This window comes from Syngnathus scovelli, chromosome 5, assembly GCF_024217435.2.
Source record: "Syngnathus scovelli strain Florida chromosome 5, RoL_Ssco_1.2, whole genome shotgun sequence".
In the NCBI taxonomy this organism is placed as follows: Eukaryota; Metazoa; Chordata; class Actinopteri; order Syngnathiformes; family Syngnathidae; genus Syngnathus; species Syngnathus scovelli.
In genome coordinates this window covers 1522785-1549207 of record NC_090851.1, presented here as the reverse complement: position 1 = coordinate 1549207, position 26423 = coordinate 1522785, and the positions used below count along the sequence as shown (strand labels likewise).

Here is a 26423-nt window from a genome sequence, read left to right as displayed (position 1 = left end):
TAGACCAAGTGAGGCCAGACCAATATTATAGATTTGTGAAACAATTAAGGGAAATGGCCCTCGTCTTCTGTCACGGTTTTTGAGCATAAATGTGGGCGTTCCAAAATATGGATGAAAAAATAAGCCTAAAATTACTGCTGAGTCTGTTCTGGGGAGTTTTTTTTTTTAATGACACCATAAAATTGTAACGTTGCAAATTTTAAAATGAACATTTTGTGATGTGGTGCATGAAAGTGAGCGAAGCCAAGCTGTAAAAAGAGCAACACAACGTTGTGAAATGTAACTTGTTTTATTTTGCATATTATGAACAATTCCTGATATCCATGCATACAGTATAATGAGATCACAGGATGGCCTGATTACTAAAATATATGTTCCACGTCATGAAAGGGGGGTTGTTTGTATCGCAGGGATTCAGAAGAATAAAACAGCACTTTATTAAGTGTCACAAATGAGCTTATTATTCAATGTTTTGGCTTGGCGTGGCTTGGGTGGAACCTGATATATATATATATATATATATTTATTTTTTTATATATGTTGTATTACTAATATAGCTACATAGAAAATAAATATGATGATACATACCATCAGTGTAAACAAAACATTGGACATTTGTTGACCGGACTACGGCTACAAAGCAAAAAAAAAAAAGTGCCTGATAAGAAGATCACAAGTAGACGTTAACCCTGTTTTACCGCCAAAAGCCGAAGTCGCTAGAGAGCAATAGCAAATGCTAGCAGACTTCTAGAAACTGCCAGTGGACCACTTGGACTTGATGGTGGACCACCTGGAGTTGGTACAACATCAAGAGTTGCTATTGGACCGTTTCTTGTGGACCACCAAGAGCTGCTTCAACATTTCGAGTGGCTAACGGACAACTCGAAGATACTGCCGATCACCAGCGTGAGCCAACCTGGAGCTGCATCAACACCAAGAGTTGCTAGCGAAACTCTAGTGGACCTTTGTGAGTTCCTAGCAGGTTGCCGAGAGGTACTAGCGGGCCACTAGAAGTTAAGAGACTTTGATCTCCAACCACTAGCAAGTGCTTGGGACTCTCAGGAGTTGCTACAACACCAGAAATTGCCAGCAGACTACTTAGCGGACAACCAGACGTGTAGAAGTTGCTAGAGCAGCCTACTAGCTGGTGCTCACACGCTACTAGCAGAGCGATAGAAGCTGGAGTTGCTGATGACCAATTAGAAGTTGCTAGTGGACCACCAGAAGCTGCTACACTCCAAGGAGCTGCTAGTGGAGCACCAGGAGCTTCTCGTCGACCAACAGCTGTAAGCCGGCTCCAAAGCGGACCAGCAGAAGTTACTAGCTGACTTGGTCCCAGACTACGAGCTGACCCACTTGGAGTTCTTGGTAGAGCAGCAGTCATCTAAGTTTAAAGCAAAGTGGCTGATAATAAGAATAAGAAGATAATAATATGCACCCCTGTTGTACTGATTGTGGAGGTCAAATTAGCACCGTGTCGCAGTCACTTGAGGCTTTTCCATTCTTTCATATTTGGTTGTTTTGGTTTTTTTTCTTCTTCAGACAGAGTCCACCTTGACGCGGTTATTGTTCGTCATAAGCGGCGAGGGCTTGCTCTTGAGCCTGTCGCCGCCGACGCCGGCCTGATCGTTGGAGCTGTCCTGGAAGAAAAGTCTGGCGGTGCACAGCGACACCACAATACGCTTGTACTCGCGGCGGAAGTTCTGGTTGAGCACGCCGTACACGATGGCGTTAAGGCAGCTGTTGAAGTAGGCCATGAAGTAGCTGGCCACAAACAGCCAGTCGGGCACCAGGGGCAGCGCCACCTCGGGCCGGATGGCCACCGCCAAACCGATGAGGTTGAGGGGCGCCCAGCAGACGGCAAAGAGCACAAAGACCACGAACATGGTGACAAAGTTACGCACGTCGTGAGGCGTCAGCTTGGGCCGGTTGTCGGGCTTGACTCGGCGCCGCACCTGGATCACCAGGATCCAAATGCGTAGGTAGCAGTAGGTGACGATCATGATGGGCAGGATGAAATGGAAGAAGACCACGGCGATGGTGTACGCGGAGCTGGCCGACTGCTCGAAAGTGCAGGAGTAGACGCGCGGGTCGTAGCGCAGCGAGCCCACAAACAAGTTGGGCACGATGGCCACCACCGTCAGAGCCCAGATGAGCGCCACGTAGCACAGCGAGTTCTTGTCGCTGTACAGCTTGTCGTACTTGAGGCTGTGGCAGATGTAGCAGTAGCGGTTGAGGGCGATGCCGGTGATGTTGAAGATGGAGCCGATGACGCTGATGCCCATCAGGAAGCCGCTGATTTGGCAGTGAGCGTAGCCCAGGTTCCAGCCGTTGTGGAAGATGGAGGCCAGCACCAGCGGGTACGGGTAGATGGCCACCACCAGGTCGGCCACGGCCAGGCTCACCACGAAGAAGTTGCCTGCGGTCAAACAAAAAAATAGAATGACTTTATTATCAATGAAGTTTCCTTAAATTGAATTTTTTGGGGTTTCAATTTCATTCGCTTTTGTGAACAAAAACAACTCGTGTACGCACGTCTACAAGGCCAGCGTCCGCTCGTACATTCGTGATGTCAACACGACTGTCCGTTCGCATTATCGCATGCTAACATTAATTTGTGTCTTCACACACACACATACACAAAGACGCGTGGCTTTGCTCACGTGCAGAAGAAGCTTCCAGTAACAGGCGCTTTGACGGCGACAGCGTCGGAGCCGCGAGCGACTTACACTGACTGTCCGTCCGTCTATCAGCAAGCCAGCAGCTAATCTGCGCTGACACGTTAATAGCTGCGATGTCTATCCGCTTCATGACTGGTCTTCTCTTGGGCAGGCCCGGCGTCAAAGCGCTACACTCGACTGTTGCAGCAGCCTTGACCTTGGCAAGGATACGAGCGGCGAGCTCTTTTAGCGGACTGATTGGTCATCCGCTATTGATTGGACTTCTGCTTTGTCTTTCCGCTTCAGCCCTATTACTCCAAACTCTCTATTTCAAACATGTCAAGTACTTCCCAATGTCACAGAAGGACGTGACCGGTGTTGTCGGAAAAAGGACGCCGGAAAATCGGTGGTGGATTTAGGACTGTCCGCCTTCCTTTGAAAAGTGATCTCAAAGGAACCCATGCCCCCAAATCCTACCAAATCCCAGTTCTGGCACTTCCCAAGGACACGGTGGGCTATTGTTGGAAGACTCTGGAATCTGAGAGCGATCCACTTGGTCCGCGTGCTGCGTTTTATTTACCTTGGTCAGCTGCTCTGCGGCCTCGCTCTCATTACGACCTCCCCCAAGGAGACCGACGCTAGCCAAGAGCTTAATTGGACATTATCTACGAACCTCGCGTAAACCGAAACGCCGTCAATGTTTAATCCCAGCCGCTTTTGTTTCATTAACGGCTGGCGCGCGGCGAGTCAGTGACTCGGTTCGAACGGCCAGGAAAAAAAAAAGTTCACACTTGGCTGAGTTTGCCGTGTTGAGACAAGCGTATGAGACGGCCACCTCGGCGCGTCTCTGCGGGGGATGTTGTTTCGAAAGCCGCTGAGCTGTCTCCTTCCGCTGGATCGCGCCGCATCACAACATCGTTAGGCGGGCGGGCCGTTCGCCGCCGGGAGTCGTGCTGTTTTTCCGCCGCTCGCTTTCCAAACGGCCAACTTCAACCTTTGGCTGCTTGTTTCTGGTTGAGACGGCGTTATCTGCGCTGTCGCTTTTAATTCGTACACGTGGGATGCGATTTAATAAATTTAAAAAAATAAAAAATGATCATAAAAGCAGTATGAAATGTTTCCCACTTGTGAGTGCCAATCAATGCGTTTCAATGAGGTCACTTTGCTCCAGCCAGAGACGACGACTACAAGCGAGCAACTTTTCTTCTAACGCAAGGAATACACTTCCTACTCCTGGATTTGAGGGATATTGTCTTTTCGTGAATGAAGCCAGGTTTCATCTCCTCGCCTCCTTTATCAAATCTATTTCCAGAAGCCGCAAACGGGCGCCCGGAACGTAAAGCACGTTAATAATGAAACGCAGAAACGTGCACGGCCACATCTGACCGTGGCCGCTCGGAGATGCAGGAAAAAGGATGCGGATTTAGGTAAAAGCCGTAATGCGCCACATGCTGCCTGACCTAAATGGCCCCTGGGATTGGAAAGTACTGAGGCAAAGCAGCAGGGTGGAAGGGGGTTGAATGGATGACTGTTTTTTTTTTTTTTTAAATCATATGGCGGTGCCTTGTGATTTATGTGACTGACATCTTCGTTCCAGCTTCTTCATCTTTTCGGGCAGTCGACTGACAATTAGATAATAAACACAGTCAAACTAATTCAACTTTCGTACTGCAATCTGAAATGATGCTAAACTGTTTAGCATTAGCATGACTACTTCTTTTTCTTTAAAGATGTCGTCTTCCGGCGGAAGGCAATCGAGTTAAGTAAACCCCACGGCGCGTTCGGGGTACGTCCGAGGCTAAGCGCCGACGCGGGTGCTAGCGTCAGCGAAACAATCCGCCGCTGCCATGTTAGCGACAGTTTGACAGAGCGACAAGTCAGCAGAAAGCCTTTGCTGGTGCTCCCCTTCAGACGGGGAACGCTACGTCGTTGTTGTCCTACTTAAGCAAAGAGGACAAAAGGATGCCTGGCGGACTTCGCTCGTGTGGCTTACTTGCTGGGGAGGAGTTGGACTGACTGGAGAATATTTGCAGTACACATGCTTCACCCCGACCAGGCCCTGGCCCGGCCCGGGGGGGTCCATCCAGTGTCCCGCTCACTGTGACCTTTTGGCTCACTGAGATCAGAAACAGTATGACAACACTAAGCCAGAGGAAGTCCTACATCCATTTCCATCCTTTTATCAACAAACAGAAATATTACCGTAACGACCTAATAACCTGAGGCTGAGTACGAAATCGGCAAAAATGTTCACGGTTGTGTTCCAACGTGAAAGCAGATGTTTGCAGATGTCTAATTTGGATCACATCCAAAGACAGAATCTTCACTGCTAAGTTGACATTAAACGATGCCAAGAAATTGATTACACAAGTGATTTGAAAGTGTTACCATCATTATTATCTTTTTTTTTTTTTTTTTTTTTTTGGGCGACACACTCAAAGCGTGGAATCAGATTGACAACATGACACGGGACAAGTTTGTCCAGGGGGGCTTCATCGGCGCGACTTGACTGGACCTGTCAGGCCGTGTCAGACCACCAGCTGTGAGGCTCTGGCTGAAATCCAGCGTGACACCACCCGTGGTGTTTTGTCATCTCGGCCGCCTCGCCGGAGAACGTAAGCGTGGCAGACAGGTAGGTACTCTGGCGGGGGATGCTTCCGCTGAGATTTCAAGTCCAACGTACACCAAGGTTCAAAGAGCATCAATGGAAAACGATTATCTGATTCAAAAGTAAATACAGAAAGATGAAAACAAGCGCGTGGAAATCCTTCCCACAAGGGAAAGGATGTGGTCAAATTGTAATCTGGCCAATCTCGCCTTTCGCACCTTCAAGCCAGCCTCGTTCGTATCTGTCTTGATATCTACAATGCCTCCTTTTCTTTTTTGGCTGGCGTCCAATCAGCTCCCAGCACGTCCTCGTGTTTCGCCACCTGATCCTCCACGTCTCGGGCCAACTGTACGCCGTGCGAATTGCTTTTGAGTGGCTCTTTCACATACACACACACACACACACATTATAATGATTTGCCATGAGCAAACTGGTTTTGAAGTTTCAAACGGATTAGCAACCCAAAAATGTATTTCCCAATTTATTTGTGTTGGCACAAACCATGCCAGAAAAACCCTGACCCAAGTAAATAGCAGTGGAATGAAGTTTTTAAAGTGTGATTTTATTTAGAATTTCCATCCCATCAAATCACAACATGTTGTCCAGGTCGTGAAGTCGCAAAGCAGCCCCAGGCCATCACGCTACCAGCATCACGTTTATCTACTGGTATGAAGAATTTTCATCTTGTCAGGTTAGGAACAGTTGATTAGAGTCGGACAGGGTTTGCTTTAGGCTAGACCATCAGGCTACATTAAGCTAAAAAAAATTAAACGAGAGCCAATCGTGTGGCTCAACTGTGCTACTGGAACTCAATCCACATTTTTAGTGAATAGAAGCTTCAATTCTTCCCAAATAATTGGATTTTTATCCGTGTAATCACCGGGATTTGGTCGTGACAGTCACAGACATCGCAAACACACACACACACACATTCAGTGGATCTAGACAGAACGTGCTACGTCGTCAGCAGTCAGAATCAAAGAAAAACACCTCAATCTTTGCTCACTGCCAATGCAAAGCTGAGATTTTCTTTCGCCGAAGCCACACACGCACATTCAAAGCCGACTTGCAGTGTGTTTTGACAGCAGCTCGGTTTGAAAGGTAAACGGGACGGGAAGACGCCCGCCTGTTAGAAGGCAAGCCTCGGGGCGACGGGACCCCGGGACACCTCCGACCTGTCAACCTGGGCCGACTCCTCTCACGGAGCTTGGCGCGCACGCGGGCTGATAACTTATGTATACGGAAACCCGGAGCGTTCAAACCAAGATCAACGGTGATGTTTTGAAATGGAAAACGCGGTGTGGGGATTTTCTTTAATAAAGCCCCGCAGGGAGATGTTACCGTCTCTTTTGTGTTGCTGGCAGATGTTCTCTGTTTTTGGGGGGGATTTGTGGAGCCAAGAAACGGAGAGAAAACAGAACGGTCTCTCTTGACCCCGGTGCGGCCATTCTAGACCGACTCTAAAAGCAGTCTTGGGTGTCGCAACACCAATTGACATTCTCCGGAAACAATCAAAAAGTCAATTTGACATAACGCAAGCGCTTTTAAAGGATCACAAAAAAGAAAAAGGCCCACATTGTGTTTTCCTCAATTCAATAACAAGGATGAAGAGTGGTAGGAAAAAAAAAAAAGACCCCGCCACAGACAAAATTGCCAAACATGATGAAGCGGGATATGAATTGGATTTTGGGCCCGTAGTGAGACGGAGAAAGCAGAAGAAAGCGTCGCGACACACAATGCAGAAGAATTATCTGCTGAAAACAGACTTTCATTCTTGTCCTCGCCCCGCCACCTGACCCGGCGGAAAACATTTCATCGCTTCTAGCGCACCGCCTCGCTATTTGACGGGCCGGCCAGGTCGGAGCGTGGCCTGTCTTGAAAAGGCCGAGCTTGGCGGGAAGGGAGGGGAGGGGGGGGGGGAGGAAGAGGGGTGCGTCTTAACGGGTTGACCCAGTTAGGAGCGCACACTACCATTGTCCACCAGTTCTGTCTTTTAAAAGGACAAGCCAAAAAAATTCCAGTTGAAACAATAACAATAGATGCATTTACTGTACGTGCGCTGCCATTGGCTGACATTGAGTTCAGCTGGAATAGGCTCATCATTGACCCAAGGGAGACTAACTAGTAAGCAAAATGGATTAAGGAGGAAAAAAGAAAAAAAAAAAAAAACGCCATGAAGTGAAGTCTTTGTGGCTTTTTGGTCGTGTGACAACTTGTGCTGCTTTATGAGTAGAAAAAGAAAATAAGCCCGAGGGAGCGCTTTTCCAACTGTTACATAAAAAGCATCTTGTATGGACGGACACATGCCTTTGCTGATGTTGTGTCGCGTCTCGGGGATTCAACCTGAGACATGCTAACGATGGCGTGCTTCACGTTGTGGCGGGCGGGCGGCGCTCACTTTTGAGCGACAGATGTCCGTCCACAAATAACAGGTTCTATATTTGAAAGTGTCATAATAAAAAGATCCAGCTTGCATTTCCGATGTGGCTTCAGGGTTTTTAGGGTTGAAGATAGTAAGGCCGCTAATGCACGCTCAAAATGAACGTCGGTCTTGGGCTCCCATTTTGCAATTAGCGAGCAGTTTGATCCCGTCAGAAGATTGGAAGCATCCCATTTATGTCATTCAGGTCCCAGGATGGCGAGGCGCTAATGAGGACTAACTGGCGCTCATTACAGAACGAGCACACTTGTACTTGTTGGGCTTCAAGGTTGGAAGGTTAACGCGCAGCGTAAGCGACGCTACGACTCCCTTTTGGAACGTACGATTGCCGAAAGGGAACTCGTTGCGAATTTAATGCAAGTCTGAACAAGAAAGCCGTGAAACAATTTAGCTTGTTTATAGTAGTGGGAATGTATAAAAGCCGAACATAAGTGTCTGTTAGCGACCGCTAGCAACATTAGCATTATAAGAAGCGAGCCCTGTAACATGAAATATTGCCATTTTAAGTGGTGGGAGTAAACAGAAGCCATTTCGCGACAACGTAACCGCAGGTCTCTGTTAGCGTCCGTTAGCAACATTAGCGTTACTGGACAACAACACCGAAACCCCCATTCATAATTTTAGCAATGAGCGACAAACTTCATTCTTAGACATCAGTCTCAACCATAAACATATAATTCAGGGCCGACCGGGACTTTGGCATGCCGCACTTTCCAGCATGCTCTTTCCCTGAAGTACATTCAAAGCCGACCGGGACAAGAAGAGCAAACGAGCGAGGTCACCTTAATCGAGTGCTTAGTATGCGAGTGACAATCGACCACATGTCATAATATCCCCCGTACGGTGCCAGCTTTACGGGAATGCAAGATGGGTAAACATCGTAGCGCTTGTGTGTTTGGCTCATGGGACGGCGGGACCCCGCACCGCTGCACAGCTGATGCCCAGCACGTGTTGTTTGTTTTGCCCCACTTTCCTGGTGTGACAGATGCTGGCAACTTGGCCGCTGTGTGTTGAAGGTGAAATATTTGCGAGCGCTATCAGCAAACATGAATGGGGCGCTTTTCTTGCCATCTGTCTCTCACTCCCCTCGCCCCCCGTCCAAATATGTAAAGTTTGATTACTTTCAGCTGAAGGTTACTGTCAAAATTAAAACAATAATATACATACTGAAAACAAGTACAAGGCCTTTGCTAGCTTAAGGTTAGCATGCGACGGAGACGCCATTCGCACACAGGCTAACGGTTAGCATCTACCATATTCTTCATGTTTGTATCTTCTGACCAAGATTTTTACCCGACCAAACCGCACATTTCATTTACGGTTGCGCTAATTCTCATTTGAGTACGGCTATAAGCAAAAGTGTCACATCAATTAACCTCGGCCCAAAAAAATTCTGGCCTATATGTCGGCGTAGCGATTCCCGTGTAAAATGGAAGTCGGCCAGCGTGTATGATTATTCTGTGCCGCTTTTGACCCCAATTGACTGGCGAAGAGCTCAGCGTGTAATCTTCTTACGCTATAGTTAGCGTAGCGGTGAGTTCAATGTCTTTCCCTGCGTCTTCGGGGCGCACATATTATCGTAAAGGCCCCGAACATGATGAGGCGCGTGTTATTGCTGCGCTTATCTCGGGCATAATCTGACATTATGCGTCAGCTTTGGACGGGCTCTCTAATTTCCTATTTTAGGGCGCTAACCGCTCGGCGGAAGGAGCGGCCGACAATGTCTTGTGCGCACGTGATTCTTTTAATAATATTTTTTCCCCCCAAAAAGTTATCTTTCTTTTGAATCGCGTGCATCGTGACTCAAGCGAGCTCCGACGCGCGGCGGTAAAGTGCATCGCGTGTCAACGCAACAGCTGGCAGACAGACGTCAATCTCTCGGGCGCTGGCAGACAATCTGCGTCTAGCCCAAAACGATGTAATATCCGCCGACACCGACGGCCAACTGCTGCTCGGAGAAGTCGCACGCCGCCGCTACGCTCGACGGGCGCTTTAATTGAAGTCTTTCAAGTTGCTTCGTGACGGACTGTTTTTCCTTTTCGTGGCGGCCTTTTGAGCTTGTAAGCACTCTGGCAACATGTCATTTACCTCTTCAGGAAATGAAATTCTTGGTAATCATATCCCAAAAGCCTCACCCCGCCCCCCCTTAAAGGTTTAGAAGCGTAAACTCATTTAGGATCCAATTACGTATGCGCCGAACAAGCGAGCGTTACGTCAGCGGGCTTTCGTAGACTAATTGAATTCATTTTCAGAACGTGTCGGGTAATTTTTTTGCGTTCACAACAAATTGAGGCACAGCCAGACATTGTTCACACTCAGCGGGGTGGGGGGGATGTTCTCCCCCCCTTCCCCTCCCGCCTCCTCGGGGTAAGTCACTAAAAATGCAACAATGCATGAGGAATTCATGAAAAGTTCCACTCTGTTAGACTCAATCGGGGATATTTTTTCGAACAGAACAGAAATATTCCACGCTCCTATCACTTGACTAATCCGAATATAATTGCAGTTGTCACGGTTTAGCCTTCCCAGGTTCAGATCTTATCATCCGTGTTAGCGCGGCGAGTCGTGATTCGGAAACGATCGGCGCCGAGTCGTCGTAAAAACGTTAAGCCGCGCGCATCGATGCGCGATGCAACATTGCCCATCGTTGAGCATTTTGTAAGAATCACTCGTGGAAAACATTTTTACACATCCATTTTTTGTTGCTTTAATGTTTTATTGTCAGCTTCTTAGTCACGACCCTGCGACCATTCGAGGCCACCTTTAGTCGTTCACTCAAATTCAGCATGATAATAGAAAAAAAGTAAAAGTTTTCAATTCCAGCAGCTGACTTTTCCCTCAACTTGCTTATCGACTCCCGACTTCAGTTGCGGCACAGCGCCGTTTGATCCGAAAGCTTCGGGTTTGAAACTGAAAATTAATTGCTCGACCGCCGCTCCGGAAGAGTCAGCAGACAGCGTTTTATGTTCGCTGTCCTACTGCTGTCACCGATATATCTATATTGCATTTACCCTCTCTCTATCTCCCTTTTTTTTTTTTTTTTTAAATCACGCCACATGTGAGCATCGTATACGATAATCGCAGCGTTTATGGGTCACTACAATTTAATTATTTTTCCAACAGGAATGTGTCATAATCTCCTTCCTCATATTTAGTGCGCCTCCACACTGCTAAAATGTGATACAAAATCGGAAAGGTGTGTACATACAAATATAAAATAAAATACGGTATATATCATAAATCACAATCCTGTCGTGTGGCTACAGCTCGTTAATCCCCGATTTAATTGGAATAAGGCAACCATAACAGTAATATAATTTAACTGCAAGCCGTTAAAAAAAAAAAAAAAAAAAGAAGAGGACAAACACGCTATTGCTGCTTCCAGACTCTCATGTGCCTCAACGACAACACTTGGTTCATTCCAAGACGAATCCCGGAACATTCCGAGCTGGTGGATATTGCGTAATGCAAGTTCATGGAGGGATTTGATGAGAAATCTTTTGTGTTTGTGTGCCAGCGTGTCGCTGTGAAATGTCCAATAAAGCGCAGGTCAGAGCTCCTTGGGACGACACATTCTCCTCCACTTCAACTGTGATATTACTAGTAAACTTACAGAGAATTTAAAAAGTGGTAGCTCAACACCTGAACCTCAAAACCGTAATCCTAAACCCAACATTGATATATCCACTCGTAAAACCAAACCTCAAATAAGGAACCACCACTCATAAATCCTAAACCTGTTCTTTTTAATCCTTTTGCTCTTGATTCAGCTTATGAGAGCATCTTGGTAAAGTCAACATGAACTCTCTCTCCCCTGCCTTTGTTTTGTGTCGGCAAATTCCAATGGCGTGCGAGCCACAGCGAGGATCGAGACGCTCGCTCGGCCCGGTTGAATGGAGCTCCATTCACCGCAGCGACGTCGAATGACATTCATGTGTCTGCCGGAATAATCGTCATTTCACACCGTTGCCATTGATCACGCCCTGTTAAGTGATTTCAGTGATTTGTTTTGAAGGACATTGAATATGTTTGAAGAGACCTGATGACAACGTGCAAAGACTGAAAACAATTTATTCCTGATTTTTAAAAAAAATATATCTGTTCTTTATATTTTTTGGGCATCAAGCCACTGGGGCTTACCATTTAAGTATCGAGTCCCTTCATTTGATCGGTGGCAGGCTGCATGTTAGCCTGCTAGCTACTATAGCCTGCTATAGCTAGCGGCTAGCACCGACTCAAATGAGAGAAATTTCACAGCCTGCTTTCATATACATTCAAATTTACACACAAAAAACTCAAATGTACAAAAGTGCTACAGTATGTTTCTTAACTCGTATCAAATTTAGTAGCTGTACATTTTAGGCACGTTATTAAGCGGCTCATGGTGCTTTGAACTTGACCAACCGGGGCCTATTTTTTGTGTGGTGTCATTCCGTGACACGCTAAGTAGTAGCCATGTGGAAGTGTTGTGTTAAACATTCTACGCCAGGCAAGGCCGAGCGCATTTTTTTCTCCATGAGCGCCCGCCTTTAACGGTCATGCAATGTGACGCATTCACAGCTGGAAGCTGCTGAATGGCGCACGCACGCACTCTTCTTCTTCTTCACTGCCGGCCCGCCGCCGAGTCGCGGCGTTCGACTAAGTGCTTCGTTCAAGGGCACCTTGGGAAAATAATTCCGCTTTTGCGTTGTCCCGTTTGGCGGAGAGGGGGATTCAAACTGGCGCTCTTCCCGCCTCGTCCCACGGGCGAGTTGCGGAAGCCGTGCGCGTGCATGCGATGGAGTCGTTAGCGCTTCGCCGTGCGCATGTGTTCTGCATAATTCCCCTTGGATGAGCATTGGCTTTTTACTTGTTCTCACTGCCCTGAGCTGCAGCAGCAGCAGCGGCAGCAGCAGCAGCAGCAGCAGCATGCGTCATGCCGAGCTCCCGTCAAGCAGAAACAACTTTCCACTGTAGACTATTGTAAATACATACAAATAGCACAGGAATGCTGAAGCGCACGGGGAGGAGGGTGTTGGGAGTAAATGTCTGCTCACGCTTTCATGTATGGTCTCATTAAGTGTTTTTTTTTTTTTAATCAAAAATAAAAGAGAGAATATCTGAGCCAGAGCGTGCGCGCATGATAAAGCAAGCTTGTGGGGTGGAAGGGAGGGGGGGTTGCCCTCGATAAAGAGCCTGTTGTCACGGCAGGACCACAACATCCATACTCGCATATCCAATAATAAAAAAAAAAGGAAATATAACGTTATCACAGCAGTTGCTGTTGGCAAGAGTTAAAAGGATGCAAGTTGGCCATTTCTTTTTCTTGAGCTTGCAATTAGACGAACGAGCCTCATGGATCGTAGGTTTGGCTTTTTCTGGACGGCAACCGAATTTAAACTTTGAAACATGAAACACAAAATTCGAAGTCAACTCAAGGTCACATGACCGTGTGCGTATATGATGACGTTCCACCGTAAAGATACTCATAGGCGCCCCCTAAAGGCAGAATTGTTTAGGGTTCTGCAAGCGATAAACCGAGTTTGATTCAAAACGCTTGCGTCAAGAGCCCCTCCGCAGGTATGAGGCTTGAACAAGCGTGAGATCTTTGGACCTCAGCAGGAGCGCCGGGTCAGCGTGATACAAACAGACAGGATGTCAGGTAACATGAAGCCGGCCAGGTCAAAAGGGAAACGCAACGGAGCCATTTCAAAAAAGAAGGAGAGAAAGTCTCAGCAGAATGTAAAAGCATAAAAAGACAAAAAGAGAAAATAGAGAGCCGTTTTCTCACTGGTGATATCTGAGGAGGGACGCATCACGCGTAATAACGCAAAGCATATCTTCGGAAGGGGATTAGCGCCGGCACGCCGTGTGTGCAGATAATCCTGCAAATATGAGAAAATCATAAAATGGTCTGAGAGCTGATAGGAGGGCTTGCTGGCTTGGCGTTTCCCGCCTGGTCGACCCCAAAAAAAAAAATAGATTTGGGAAAAAAAAAAAACAACACGCCGACGTGCTTGGATATACGCTGTCAACCCGCGACAAGACAGCAATGACGTCAAAGTCGAACTCTCGCCATTCGAGCGTGAAGCTGCCACGCACAAAATATTTTTTATTTCCCCGTCCTTGACACATTCTTAATCGTGATTTATGGCAGCACAATAGCGCATCGCTTTCAACGTTTTAAACTCAAGTCAGGAACAAAATGTGTGACTCATATTGGGGACGAGTCACCTTTTATTTACTCCTTTCTCAAATTTTTGTCTTTTGTCTCATCTGCAAGGTCAAGCCTAATTGGCCAAAATTTACGTTTTCCTTTCTTTTTTTTTGCCAAACTCTTCGTGTTCCGCTGTTTCATATGAAGTATTATAATCGTCCTAAAATCGGAGCATTTACAGTATTTTAACTGGTCTCGGCTTTCACGCCACGTGTTCGTCGACAAGGTTAGCCAAACAAAAGATAGCATCAAGCGGTGCGGCGAACTGTAGCAAAGAGATCAGCTATAGCTAATTAGATCTTTGCCATATCGACAACATTTTAATCCCGAGACGGTGTCGCCGGGCACGGGCAGACATAATTAGCGATCAAGTCTTCGCACGGGAAGGTTATCGGGTCCGAAGACTCTCGGAACCATCGTCTCAGACTTGGAATTAAACGCCCAGCGGGTAAAGAAAGCCCAATCTCCTAATCGTGGTTCTCCCACTCTCTGGCAAACTGTAAATTAATTGTCGAGTCATGACCCGCCGGCTCTTGCGGGCTTCCTAATTAGTGCGCAATTTTTTTTTACCCGCTGGGCCATCTTCCGTCTGAGACGTCGGCCTTAAGCCGCCGCCGTGCCGCGTCCGCTCTGATGCTTATCGTGGCATTCGGCGGCGTAGCGGGACGGGACCCAGCGAGCGGGCCTGGAGAGCAGCGGGCGCAAGCAGCCAAATATGCGCTTTTAATTAAATAACACCTGCGTACCTTCTGTTTTCCCTACCGAGAGCTGGCAGATCAAGACGTGGCTATCATATTCCCGACTGATACTGCAGGATTTGCCGCCGCGCCGTTGGGTTTATTTGGCTAGCCTGGCACGATAACGCGCTGGAAAAATACACTGGGTACATGACTGCTTGTATAAGTGTTAGCGCGAAGATGAGTTTGCTGATGGAAAATACTTGAAATACAGTACTTTGTTTTAGTGACCTTTTGGCGCTTTGTTTGGAAAAAAACAGTACCAGAGGCCAATAGCAAGTTTCGCAATCGTTTTATCTGTTAGCCATTCAAGCAAATTTCCTCAATCAACTGTGTGGAAAATTACTACGACTCAATGACTCAATGAATGGCTTCTGCAATGTTGATCTCATCTCCATGATGATGAATGAGTGAAGGTAGCTGAGAGGAAGCGGCCTTCCCCGAGTCTTTTCTCAACGGATAGGTGGGGCGGGGGGGGGGGCTCGGCCGGGCTGACAAAAGAGACAGTCCTTGTCATCACAGCACAAGCCGCCTGCCCCCCTCCCCTGATACCGGCTGGAAGCAGGCCCGCTGTGCAGCGTAGCTGAACAATGGCGCCCAGGCTGTTCAAACACAAATTAATATTGTCCATAACGAGGTTGATGCGACTGCCATGAACTTGGTGGAAAAACGACAACTTTATGATAAACTACCGCTGAGTTCCGAGTTGTAATAAAGGCACAAAAGTAAGGCGGTGACCTCCGCCAGATATGAAACAAAGAATAAAATATCTTAAGTTTGTTCAAATTGGAATTTTTTTTTTCCTTAATGTTTTTTAGTTATTTTATAAAAAAAATTTTTTTGTATGACCTCCTGGATGGAGATATGAATATAAAAATATAATATGAATTAATATAGAAATAAAGCTGTATGAGTCAGATCCTTCAGAAAGAAAAAAAACTCAACTAAATCCGTTCCGCCGTCAAAAATCACACGCGTGCAAAATGGATCGACGTGATAAAAATCATGTGTAGTGGCTCACAAAGTCTTTGAAATTCTTCAAGCAGGAAACTCACATTGGACACAAGCGGATTTGTTTTCCTTTCACTCATCCATTTACGCTTTCATGATCCAATTTCCGTTGAGGATCTTCCCAAAACAAAGCCAGTGGATATTTAGAAAAGCCGGAACGTTCCATTTTTAATAGGAGACCTCGGCAAATGCCGCATAATTCTGCATGACTGTTTTTCTTTTTTCTTGTGCGTGTGTGAAATATTCATTATGCCCAGAGCCACGAGAACGTCAGAGGTTTTTTTTTTCTTTTTTTTTCCTTTTAATGAACGGGAAACAGCCGGAAATAACATCCCGGCCGCCACGCCGCCAAGTCACGCAATCGCTGAGGGTTGAACTTGCGTGTCACATTCAAAACAGTCAATGGAATAACAAAAACAAACTCCGGGGTTTATGTTTTTCCCGTGCGCGAGCCGAGGCATCGCTTTTGCGGATTCGCTCCAGAACATCTTGTTTTTATGAACAATTGCCTCAAAAAATGACAGATAACGCAAGTATGTCCACTTTTGGGTTAGCTTGCAGGCTTGGAACCTAGCTGCCAAGACCATAGATATACAACAGCTAGTGTTAGCGTCATCAGACATGCCGCTATGAAAAACGTTGAGAAAAGATGCCCACCAACCCTGAGCATGTTTCGGGGGAATGTTGAGTGATGACATTAACGCAGGTGTCAGTCAAGTCGATGCTATCTCCGATGCTAACTGTGACAGAAAAGGCTATCTGAGGGCGTGCTGTTTTCTTATCTTTTATTTTGATAAGCGTCTGCTCAGCCACGTATTAGCGGTATTATACAAATGTTAAGCCAAAGGAGAATTCCAGAAGAGCCCCCGGTGACGAAAGCACGACGGAGAAGGACGTCAATCCATCTGTCTGCCAATTTGCATACAATTCCCCCAAAACCGGGCCGGTGGCGAGTTAGGCACGCACGCACGTCACCCACCCCATCTTCGATCGGAAAGCGGCACCTCGGAGACACGGCGCCGCCCGGGGGGGACAGCGAGGGCCGCTAAACACAATTACGCAATGATTCGATCACTTGCTGGAGATTGTCGGAACTTTTCCGTTCTGGGGCATTTGGTTATTGGCAAGTTAACTACGCTCGCCGGTGAACTCTGGTGGAGGCTGCTTTACGACCCCCTTGCATGTAATTAGCTATAATGAATGGTGCTACTTCAAAGAGGCCGTTCTCTCAATGTACCTCTTGTACCCCCACCGCCTCCATCTTCCCACTTGCGGCACACTTCAATGCGCCGGTTTAATATCCAAGTGTACACATAGAAGTACTAACGCAATAAGAGCATGTCGCCATTGTCCCACGGTGAGCCCCGACGACTACCACCTTAACTCCGTCACTGGCAGCCCAGTTCAAATGGATCTTGAACGTCTATTTCTGTCATTGGCGGTGAATGAGTCAACCGAATCCACCGGCAGCGCGAACTTCATCATTCCAGAGCACACCTGCATTCACACATTTTTGATGACTATTTTGATAAACCAAGTTCAGTCAACAACGTCGCTAGCCGTCATTGCAAGCTGATGCAAGACATTGCTAAATCCAGCTAATTGACTAGACTCAAAAGTAACTCAGAGGACACTTGAGTTCGGCTAAAAATACGACGAGGTACGCCGAAAACATCATTAGATCGATGCCCCGAGCTCAGAGCCGCATCGATTGTCCGGAGGCCGCCGAAACGTCACGGGAAGCGTTAATGCCCGGATGAGGCGGCTTCCCCCTTTGGCTTCAGACTGCCAATAATTGCTTCAGTTGTTGCTCTTTGCTCGGCTCTCCGTGCTCACTCGCTCGCTCTCGCGCTTTGGGGTCAGTGAAATTACCTCCGCTTCAAAAAGTAGGCTGTGGCCAGTCCACGCGAGCCGGCTGCCACAAAAAGGGCAAAGGAACATAACGTAGCTTGCCTCAACAGGAAGCTGACCACTGAACTGCAGGTGGAAATAAATACAATAATAATAAAAACGAATGGAAGCTTGACACGGGCTAATGGTTGAGTAGCGAGCTTTGATAGTTCTGTTATTGGGGAAAAGAATTATTACAAGATCAGCCAGCAATAAATCATCACAAAACACAGCAAGTAACTACTCACAGCATCGCTATAATGTATTTTTTTTATCTGAAATATTTGTCTACATTGTTTTTTCTCACAACCTCTGTTACTTTCTTACTTTTACTGTTTCTTTTTGCAGTATTATAGAAGAAAAGCATATAAAAAGTAGTTTTGATTTATAAGACAAAAAAAGGACTGTGCCACGTTTTAACATGAAAGTGTTCACATTGAAACGTGAAACCTATCACGTCGAAAACTGACATTTCTCTTGAAAAAAAAATCGTTATTTTTTTTGTTAAAACATGACATTTCTTATGTTAAAAAGTGCTATTGACCCCGCCCCCTTGCGTGGCAAATGCACTTCTCTTTGGAGAACATTATAAAATGCCAATTAAGCCAATTATACCCCGTCGAGTAAAGAGTATTTACATTCTCGAAAATAAAGCAAAATGTCACCTTGTAAAACGACTGTGACAAAGTTTGCTCCAAAATTGCGCGCGGTGTTCCGGAATGCAACACACCTGCGTTCCGGAGCTTCTTGTTCCGATAGACGGAGAAGATGACCAGCAGGTTGCCCAGGATGTCCACCACGATGGTGAAGATGAGGAAGCAGCCCAAAGTTGTGGTGACCCACGGCGGGCGGTTGAGAACGGCGGCGGCGTCGTCGTCGGGGTCCGGCGCGGTGCTGTTCAGCTCAGACCCATTTGTGACCATTGTACAGGGAGGACGAACTTGATTGTCCCGAAAGTGAACGAACCGAGCCGAGGGGCCGGCCGGCGGGGGACTCGGCGCGCTATCGGCGGGTTCCCACTGCCAACGCCGGGACTCGGTCGCCTGGCGGGGCTCCGGTCCTCATCTTCCACCGCCTCCTTCCTCGCCCTTTCCCGGTTTGAGTGACGGCGAGTGGACTTGTGTTTCCTCCCCGCACCATCCCCTCTTGTTCTGTTTCCTCCCCTCGCCTCACGCGGCGTGTCTCTCCTCTCCCGAGTCCACGCGTGTTGTGTGTGACAACTTCCACACGCCCGAAGCACCACGTTGGGGGGGGGGGGGGGGGTGTTTTGGGTTGTCAGTTTTCGGGCGGGAGGGGGAAACACTCCCACCCTGAGGCTGAACAGAAGAACTGCAGGCTTCATTCATGGAGCTCAGCCATTCACTTTTTCTCCCCCCCACGACGGCGCGTTCTTCATTCACGATTTTTCCTCGTCTTTCATGAAAATGCCACCAGAGGAGGCGACATGTAAAAAACATTTAATGTAAAAAACAAAAACAAAATATGAATGTCTAATGTCTGAAAGTCGTGATAAGTCATCAAAATATTATAAGGGAAATCTGTGCTCATTTCAGACTTTGAAAATATCAAAACTATTCCCCAAGTAGCGTACTCCCTTTATGCCTTGGACTTGAGGCTTTTGTTTTAGAATATTTTAATGGCTTTCTTATCTCTCAGGGTTAATTTAAGGTATAAATCTTCCCTGGCACCGAGGTCCTCCGGTTCTGATTACAGCACACACACGGTCATATTTTAACAGACTCGAGACCCATCATTTAAAATCCTGTTATAACATTTAAAGTGTTTTATTCCTTTTTAGTTGTAATTATATTTTTATTTATATTCTCTCTCAGTGTTCACAATAGCGATTGTTACCGTTTGATTTTTGCAGTTTTTTAAACACGCTCTCTACAATCATTTTTAGGCCTGTCTTGCAGCACCCCCTTGTGGTCTTGATGCGGTAGTACATACACCCCTACGGCCACATGTTCATTTAAAATTATAAATATAAATTATACCGTAGTTTTACTACCCATTGGTACCTCCACGCTTCCGTAACAAAAAAAAAAAAGAAATAAAAAAGATGCACACAGCAATAGATAGGTATTTTTTAGGAATAATTTATTGCCAGTAGGAAAGCGTGAGCTGGTGGCAGTAATTCAATAAAAACCTTAATAAGACCGATGCGTTGCTCACGCACACACTCGCACATACATACACATACACGGGTGGTATCCATGACGACCCAAAATATCATCGGGTCCCGTTTCCATGATGGAAAAATAAAAGAGGTTCCAACGTCAACATGTACAAACAAACATTAAAAAAAAAAACATGAATAATGCAGTCGTTCACTGAAGACCCTTTTTTTTCTTTTAACGACAAACTTTTTTCGTGAACGTTAGCACAGTAAGGCCGATCATGTCACACAGTTTCTTCAAAATAAAAGCACTGAAATATCTACAAAATCTACTTTGAAATCAAAACTGTACATAGACATTTACACTGAAAATCACCACTTGTAGAAAATGTTCTATTGATAGAAATTGTTGTGAACTTTTCTTTATTATTGTCGGGGAGGTTTTCTTTTTTGTTTCCATCTTGAACTGTTGAATCGGAAAGTCCATTTCCCGTGACTTGACTTTTTCTCCCTAACATGCCATGGATTGTCTGACAGGTTAATACTGTTGAAATGTTTGCAAAACCTAAATTGAGAGAAAATAGCAGTTTTCCAGGAAAGAAAATGGTTGGTCACAAATACCGTAATTTCCAGACTATAAGCCGCTACTTTTTGTCGTCCGGTGCGGCGTATCTATGGATTTTTTGAGATTTTTGTGATGACTTGATCACTTATACACTCTTAAAAAGGCTGTAGACCGCTGGGCGGAGGGATATGTGACACGGGCACTGGGGATACAAATTGCGCACTAATACAGAGAAACATTTGGCAATCCTAAGTGGGTGACATAAGGTATACCAGGTTGGCAAGTATGCATCAGTCCCTTTGTGGACTCAGATCGTACCAGGTGTAAAAGCGGACCAAAAAAATAAAAATAAGGAGGGCTCGTGGGGCTGCTGCAGGCACTTTTTGTGGGGATCCAGTGTCAGACTTCAGTGTGCTGCTGGGAGCCCAGCGGCGGGATGGACAGCCGCTCAAAATGGCTGTCGTCACCGCTCTCGTAGTCGCTGATCATGGCCTCGGACTCCTCGCAGCACGCCGACATGTCCGAGCAGGAGGCGGTGGACGCGTACAGCGACAGCGACATGTCGTCAAAGTCCCGACCTGGAGGGAAGCCGACGGTGGCCGTGGTGGAGGACGGCGGGGCGGCGTCGCCGTGGGGGCTCAAGTACTGACCGAGGCTGTACAGTTCCGGCAGGGCGGGACGGCGGCGGGTGCCCTCGGTGGCGCCGGACCGCAGCGTGTCGCCGTACTCGGGTGGTGGCGGCGGCGGCAGCTCGTCGCCGGACGGGAAGTCGTCGGGCGGCGGAGGGAAGTCGCTCTCGATGTCGTAGCCGCCCGGGTAGTAATCGGTGTCCATGGCGCTTGGGTCGCTATACAAGGTGGTGGGAGGTGATTCCACCAGCTCGTACTGCGGAAATTCCTTGATGCCCGGCAGCTGGACGCTCGGCATCCAGTCGGACGTGTCCCAGTGGTATCCTGGGTGGGGGAAAACACAAACGTTTAACATTCTCACGCTAACGTCTTGTTAACGTTGATAAAGCCATGCAACCAACACACCACTTTTTTTTTAATAACACTCCACGACATCTCGAGTAAAACAAAATAACAAGGATTTGGACATCTGGTCACACACAAACAAACAAAAAGCAAGTTTGCGATAACTCCAGGCATTTCAAGTTGTTTTGAACTGTAGAGTTTAGCGACAACCCAAAAAAGAATTAGTTACCAAATAGAATTCCTTCAAACGGAACTCACCAAACCATGCGTAGGGAACGCTAACAAATTTACGTTTCAGCTTTCACACCAGCACACAAAAAGCAAAACAAGCTCTGATTGTTAGCGTCGGGTTAGTGGTTAGCTGCACCCAAACTCACGATAACACACAAACACCAAAGAAAAAGTCACCTCTTGTGTTCTTGAGCTCACGAGCCAAAAAAGACTCTTTAAAAAGTATCCATGAAAGAACAGGAGGAGGAGAAAGAGAGAAAACACATTAAAAAGTGCCAAGGGCTAACAACACAGCAGGACACGGGAGTTTTTGTGAAGGTGACAAAACACGTGGAGGGCCAATTTGACAGCGTTGCCATTTTACTTGTTAGCGAGCTAGCTAAAATAAAATGGTGACTGCTAGCCACACGACAACAACGACAAATGGAAAAATAGTACCTTCTCCTTCCACCGTGTCAAGCACAGAGTTGACAAAGTGGATGACAGTCACTATGGAGGCTTGCAAGAGGAGAGATGATGGAGCATTAGCATATATGCTAACAAAAAATGAGAACGATACACATGGAGGGAACATGGCGCTAATGCTAACACACAACATTGGTGTTTCTAACAAAGACATGAATCATAAGGGAGGGCATGAAGCTACATTCATTTTTTCTTTTAGTAAATCTTGTCTTCTAAGATTCCCCAAAATATTATTCATATTAATAGAAATAACCAAAATAATAATATCGTTCAGAACTATTGGCATGATAATAATGTACATATTGGAATATTTGTTTTTCTTTCACTTATTTTTTTGCAAATTTAATTTTGACCAGATGCTCTACTTTTCCCCAAATTTCAATTTGTCTTTCAAAGAAATTTACGGACATGCCCATTCCTAATGGTAACACGTTTAAAGGGGGGCGTGGTTGTGGATGACAACATGGATGCTATTGCTACACACATATTTTGGAAAGAAATCCCCCAAGGATTTAAACGGTCGTCCCCAAAAAGGCGAGGGGGTGTGGGGAAATGAGACGCTAATGATCCGTGAATTCCATTTTATGGCTCATTTTCATTGTGGAGGATGAGCAATGACAATTCGGTCTGATGACACGTAGACAAGACTTGTATCAAAAATCTGCTGCAAGTGAGTATGCTCATGATGCAAATATTGGGAGTCAATTTAGAAAATCTATAAAACGTGCAGAATTTTTTGATAGCTGTCTTGCATTGGATGGTGACGTGATGAGTGAATGGGAAGAGAGAACAATGAATACCATTGTGATACGTTCCTTGAGGTTTGCTTTAACATAAAAAAAAGAAAAAGGGAGCATGCTTAAATGAAATAATCAACGTGCAAGAATTTTTAAACATAACATGGTTGCCGTGCGTATGTCGACCACGTAAAAAAAAAATGGTAGGGAACACCATCATGCTACTGTTTTTTTTTTTTTGTTTCATCCCAGAAGAACTTACAGGCCTTTCTTTTTTGTAATTCTAAAAGCGTGTTCTGGACCTGTGGACAGATTTGATCCATATGGGAGCTGTGCCCCGCAGCAAGAATAAAGAGAGAGTGAAAAAAAAAAACATCATGTGACTCGGGAAGCCACCACCATTGGGAGTCCAGAAAACAAGTTAGCGCAACAGATGAGAGAAAGATATCGAAAGAAAAACTAAATTTTAGATTTGATGATGGCCGTTGAAAGTGCGGAGGAAGAAGTGGCTTACCGTTGTCGTCGCACGACTCGGATTGGAAGGAGCTGAGCGACTGGACTTCCGACATGCTCCCCCTGGTGTTGAAAGGGTGACATGCGCTTTCCTCTACGGGCTTCTTGGTCACGCAGTCCAAGTCCACAACTTTGGCTGCAGGGTCGACATGCAAAGTGTCACATACAAATTGTAGCTTATTTCTAGGACAGGAATAGTCATTTTTGAAATCTACAAAAAGGTTTTGTAATAAACTATAATGTATTCTTTGTATTACTAGTTTGGGCATTAATAAAAAAAATGCAATAATTCATTAATTAAAAGTATATTTCACAACAAAGTACAAATTAAATTAACATAGTAAAAACATTTTTTAAATACAAATAATTATTATATCTTTTTAAAAGTCACTAAATATTTTTTTTTGTTAAACAATTGCGCCTTCGCTCCGACTCACCGTCATAGTCGTAGTCCCAGCTTGGCTTCTGTATGGAGTCGCTGTCCGACACAGAGTTGGAAGGCGGCGGAGGCGGCAGATTGGGCGCCACGCTGCACACGGCCACCGTTTTGCGATGGCCGTGCGCGGCGTCCGGGTTGAAAGTGCTGAACTCGGGGTGCTCGGGGATGGCCGAGCCCTCGAAGGAGTTGCGGTCCAAGTTGTTGCGCGAGTCGCTGGGGATGCTGGGCGTGTACGAGATGGGCCGTACGGGCACCTGCGGCGGGATGTCCGAGTAGACGTTCTTGTTGAACTTGGCGTCAAAGTACGGCCTCTGGAGGAAAGAATGCGGCGCGCCGGATCCGCCTCGCTTGTCGTCGTCCTCCGTCTTGGACTTGGCGCGGCACGCCTTCTTGCGCAGGAGGACGAAGAAGAGCACCAGGATGAAGATGCTGGAGACAAAGATCACGATGCCCACCACCTCCTCCAGGCCGATGTTCCACGAGGTAGACACAAAGTCGTTGCGGACGTCGGCGGCCAGATCGCACGTCGGGCCGCCGAAGCCCAGAGAGCAGTTGCACTCGTACGAGCCGTATGTGTTGTGGCAGCGGCCGCCGTTGGAGCACGGGCTCCTCGAGCATTCGTCCACGTCGTTCAGGCACCTGCGGCGGAAAAAACATCAGATGTTTCGTCATGCTCCGAGTGGGGGAATACTTCTAAAAAAAAATTCGACATGCTATTTTACATACCATTCTCCTTGGAAACCGGCTTCGCACTCGCACACCGGCCCGTCCAGACTGTCGATACACTTGCCGCTGTTTTTACACGGGTTCTCCGTGCAAAATGAACCCATCTGGCACCTGTTGTCAAAAAAAAAAAAAAAAAAAAATCTGCAACACAGGCCAAAAGATATAATGGCTGGCATCCAAGTTGAACGCTTTTACCTTTGACCTGAGTACTGCGCCCTGCACTGGCAGTAGAAGTCGTCCCCGCGGGGTACGCATGTGCCACCGTATAAGCACGGGTTGGAGGCGCAGGGGCTGACGGCCATCTCGCAGTGGGCGCCCATGAAAGCGACGGGACACTTGCAGAAGTAGCCTGAGGAAGTCCAATAAGACAGCAATCAGCATGTTTCCTTTTGAGCGCTCCGCTCATTTCCCCTCGGGCGGAGCTCGTTCACTCACTCCATTTTTCACTGCTGCTTAGCTTGCGCTTTTTCTTTAATTAGCCTGATGGCTAAAGCGTCGGATGAGTCAAGCGGCTGGCGAAGGATTACGACACCCCCCCTTAAAATGTTGAGTGTGTATAACCAGCACATTAACCCAGCACACCCCCATTAGTATTACTGGATGAAGTTTTTTTCCATTTCCTGAACGTCTACTGGGTCCCAATACTTTTGTGCAAATCAACACCCTGGCATGAGAGTGAACTTTGAAATAATGATTTTTTTTTTTAACTTATTTAGATGTCCCAATACTTTTGCCGACATTGTGCCAATCAACTATCTGACAAGAAAAATATTATGGTGACTCCTGACTGTTTTTACAGCGTATTGCTTGGCTGCAGTACCAACGTTTCACCAACAGAGGGCACTATAGGCTATGAAAGACTGGAAATGCATGTTTGGGTGCCGTTGAAAATTTGGGGCAAAAATTGTGTCAACAAATTTTTTTCAGCCAAAAGGAGCATGTCACACAACATACCTCCATTCGGCCTGGGGTTGCACACCCCACCGTTGCCACAAGGATTGCTGGAGCAGCTCTCTGGCGGTGTGAGCGTGCAACCGGCCGCCACGTCCTCGATGGCCTCCATGACGGCGTGCGCCCGCCGTGCCTTGGTGTTGAGGGGCAGCTCCTGGCCGTTCAGCGTCATGGCCTCCATGCAGCCACGGAAGCCGTTGGTCACTGGTAGGTTGCGTCCGTGGCGGGCGGCTGAGGCGGCGTGCTGGCGGACGTGGCCGCCAAAGTAGATGCTGTTGTCCAGGTTGAGGGTTCGCAGGTTTCCCGGCGCTGTTCCTGAGGCGGCGTGCACGCGATCCAGCACCAGCTTGGCGTAGTTGCCGTCCACCTCCAGGGAGACCGAGTGCCACTCGCCGTCGTTGACTATGGCGCTGTGGACCGACACCAAGCCGGGGCCGCTGCCGCAGTCGAATTTGTACTGCAAGCGACCGTTCAAAATCTGTCCAAAACAAAGAGGAGGTATTAAGGATTTTTCATTTCCTACTGGCCAAGTGTCCCAATACTTTTGCAGATATTACGTGTGGCATTGTGAAATGTTTCAAACATTTTCCCTATGGAGTCTGGCCATTGCGGAATGTGTGGAAAAGTGCTCCGTGCTTGCCTCCCAGCCTGAAAATAACTCGGTTATTTTCTTTTCCCAAATTCCCATCGTTGCTCATGTGAACGGCCAACCATTTTGAGCTGCGGGTTGGCCACTCACGTCTTCTCGTACCTTGCGACGCGGAACCGCAGTACTGCTAAAAGCCACAAACGTACCTCGAGGATGCTGGAGTCAGTGCCCCTGGCGAACATGACGGTGGCGTGTCCGGAGAAGGTGCGCAGGCGCAGGGACAGCTTCATCTGCTCCTTGTTGTCATTCTCCATCAGGTGGTACTTGACGTAGCCGCTGCCGCTGAATGTCAACGAGTGGCCGTCTGAGCGAAGGACAGAGTAGGAGTTAGGGCTTAGGACTCAGATTGGGGATTTGTCCTTGGAATGTTCTCTTACCGGAACATTTGTTTTTGTTCCCTGGAGGACACACACAAGTGTACTTGGCGTCTGTGTGCACGTCGGCCACACAGTCCAAGCCCTCTGGACAAGGGCTGTGATCACACACGTTGTTCAGCACGGGACATTTGCCAC

The 26423-nt window shown here is 47.0% G+C and overlaps 2 protein-coding genes across 4 annotated transcripts in view; both read right to left on the bottom strand.

The window, feature by feature from the left end:
* Nucleotides 1-270: 270 nt before the first annotated feature.
* mtnr1aa (melatonin receptor 1A a) lies at nt 271-18771 on the bottom strand. Its single transcript, XM_049721258.1, has 2 exons — nt 18273-18771; nt 271-2419 (listed from the first exon to the last, which is right to left on the bottom strand). Exons 1-2 carry the CDS (start codon nt 18463-18465, stop codon nt 1539-1541), a joined length of 1074 nt encoding a protein of 357 aa, XP_049577215.1. The 5' UTR covers nt 18466-18771; the 3' UTR covers nt 271-1538.
* Nucleotides 18772-19625: 854 nt separating this feature from the next.
* fat1a (FAT atypical cadherin 1a) overlaps nt 19626-26423 on the bottom strand; it is a 96289-nt gene continuing 89491 nt past the window's right edge. For 2 of the 3 annotated variants that reach the window (XM_049721216.1, XM_049721217.1), the window contains 10 exons: nt 26289-26423; nt 26058-26215; nt 25266-25740; nt 24507-24660; nt 24312-24422; nt 23584-24224; nt 23148-23282; nt 21870-21929; nt 21609-21644; nt 19626-21179 (listed from right to left, as the gene is read on the bottom strand). In XM_049721216.1, the coding sequence (XP_049577173.1) occupies nt 20626-21179; nt 21609-21644; nt 21870-21929; nt 23148-23282; nt 23584-24224; nt 24312-24422; nt 24507-24660; nt 25266-25740; nt 26058-26215; nt 26289-26423 (2459 nt within the window). In that variant the 3' untranslated portion in view covers nt 19626-20625. The remainder of the gene's footprint in view (nt 21180-21608; nt 21645-21869; nt 21930-23147; nt 23283-23583; nt 24225-24311; nt 24423-24506; nt 24661-25265; nt 25741-26057; nt 26216-26288) is intronic. The other variant, XM_049721218.1, reaches the window with a different exon arrangement.

Excerpts from the sequence above, each read along its gene's own strand:
- mtnr1aa (XM_049721258.1), bottom strand. The coding sequence starts at position 18,465 with ATGGTCACAAATGGGTCTGAGCTGAACAGCACCGCGCCGGACCCCGAC. Across the intron at positions 2,420-18,272 it reads CAAGAAGCTCCGGAACGCAG|GCAACTTCTTCGTGGTGAGC; the intron begins GTGTGTTGCATT and ends GTTTGACCGCAG.